Source organism: Nestor notabilis, unplaced genomic scaffold (assembly GCF_000696875.1).
Source record: "Nestor notabilis isolate BGI_N333 unplaced genomic scaffold, ASM69687v1 scaffold29658, whole genome shotgun sequence".
Classification (NCBI taxonomy): Eukaryota; Metazoa; Chordata; class Aves; order Psittaciformes; family Psittacidae; genus Nestor; species Nestor notabilis.
The window spans coordinates 1-1,030 of record NW_009941068.1 but is presented as its reverse complement, the minus strand read 5'-3'; the positions used below and the strand labels follow the sequence as shown (position 1 = coordinate 1,030).

At 60.1% G+C, this 1,030-nt stretch overlaps 1 protein-coding gene across 1 annotated transcript; it reads left to right on the top strand.

The window, feature by feature from the left end:
• Nucleotides 1-42: 42 nt before the first annotated feature.
• Nucleotides 43-656, top strand: LOC104399992 (neuroligin-2-like; the record flags this gene model as incomplete). The annotated part of the gene is made up of 1 exon (XM_010020690.1): nucleotides 43-656. A coding segment is annotated over one exon (614 nt), but the record flags the coding sequence as incomplete, so codon positions are not given.
• Nucleotides 657-1,030: the final 374 nt, after the last annotated feature.

Below are 1,030 nucleotides of genomic sequence, written 5' to 3'. Positions count from 1 at the left end.
GAGTGTCTCCGGCGCCAGCCCTTCCGCGCCCTGGTGGACCAGGATGTCCAACCCGCCCGGTACCACGTGGCCTTCGGGCCGGTGGTGGACGGCGACGTGGTGCCGGATGACCCCGAGATCCTGATGCAACAAGGAGAGTTCCTCAACTACGACATCCTCATCGGCGTCAACCAAGGAGAAGGCTTGAAGTTCGTGGAGGACTCGTTGGAGAGCGAGGACGGGATCTCCGCGTCCTACTTCGACTTCACCGTCTCCAACTTCGTGGACAACCTCTACGGGTATCCCGAGGGGAAGGACATCCTGCGGGAGACCATCAAGTTCATGTACACGGATTGGGCCGACCGGGACAACGGTGAGATGAGGAGGAAGACCTTGTTGGCTCTCTTCACCGACCACCAATGGGTGGCCCCGGCCGTGGCCACGGCCAAGCTCCACGCCGAGTACCAGTCGCCCGTCTACTTCTACACCTTCTACCACCATTGCCAGACGGACGCGAGGCCCGAGTGGGCGGATGCAGCCCATGGTGATGAGATCCCCTACGTGTTCGGGGTGCCCATGGTGGGCGCCACCGACCTCTTCCCATGCAACTTCTCCAAGAACGACGTGATGCTCAGCGCCGTCGTCATGACCTACTGGACCAACTTCGCCAAGACGGGGTGGGTTGGAGGGACCCCGGGAGCTCACATCTTGGTGGGACTCCATCCCCATGTCCATAAACCGTGGTGGGACTCCATCCCCATGTCCACAAACCGTGGTGGGACTCCATCCCCATGTCCATAAACCGTGGTGGGACTCCATCCCCACGTGCCCACCAGGTGAAGGGGAATAAGGACATGGAGGGTGGGGACATGGGGATACAGGAGGATGGGGATGTTGGGATGTGGGGACATGGGGATGGGGATGGATGGGTTGAATGGGTGGGTGGTTGGGTGGGTGGTTGGATGTGTGGTTGGGTGGATGATGGATGGATGATGGATGATGATGGATGATGGATGATGATGATGGATGATGGATGATGGTGGTGGGTGGT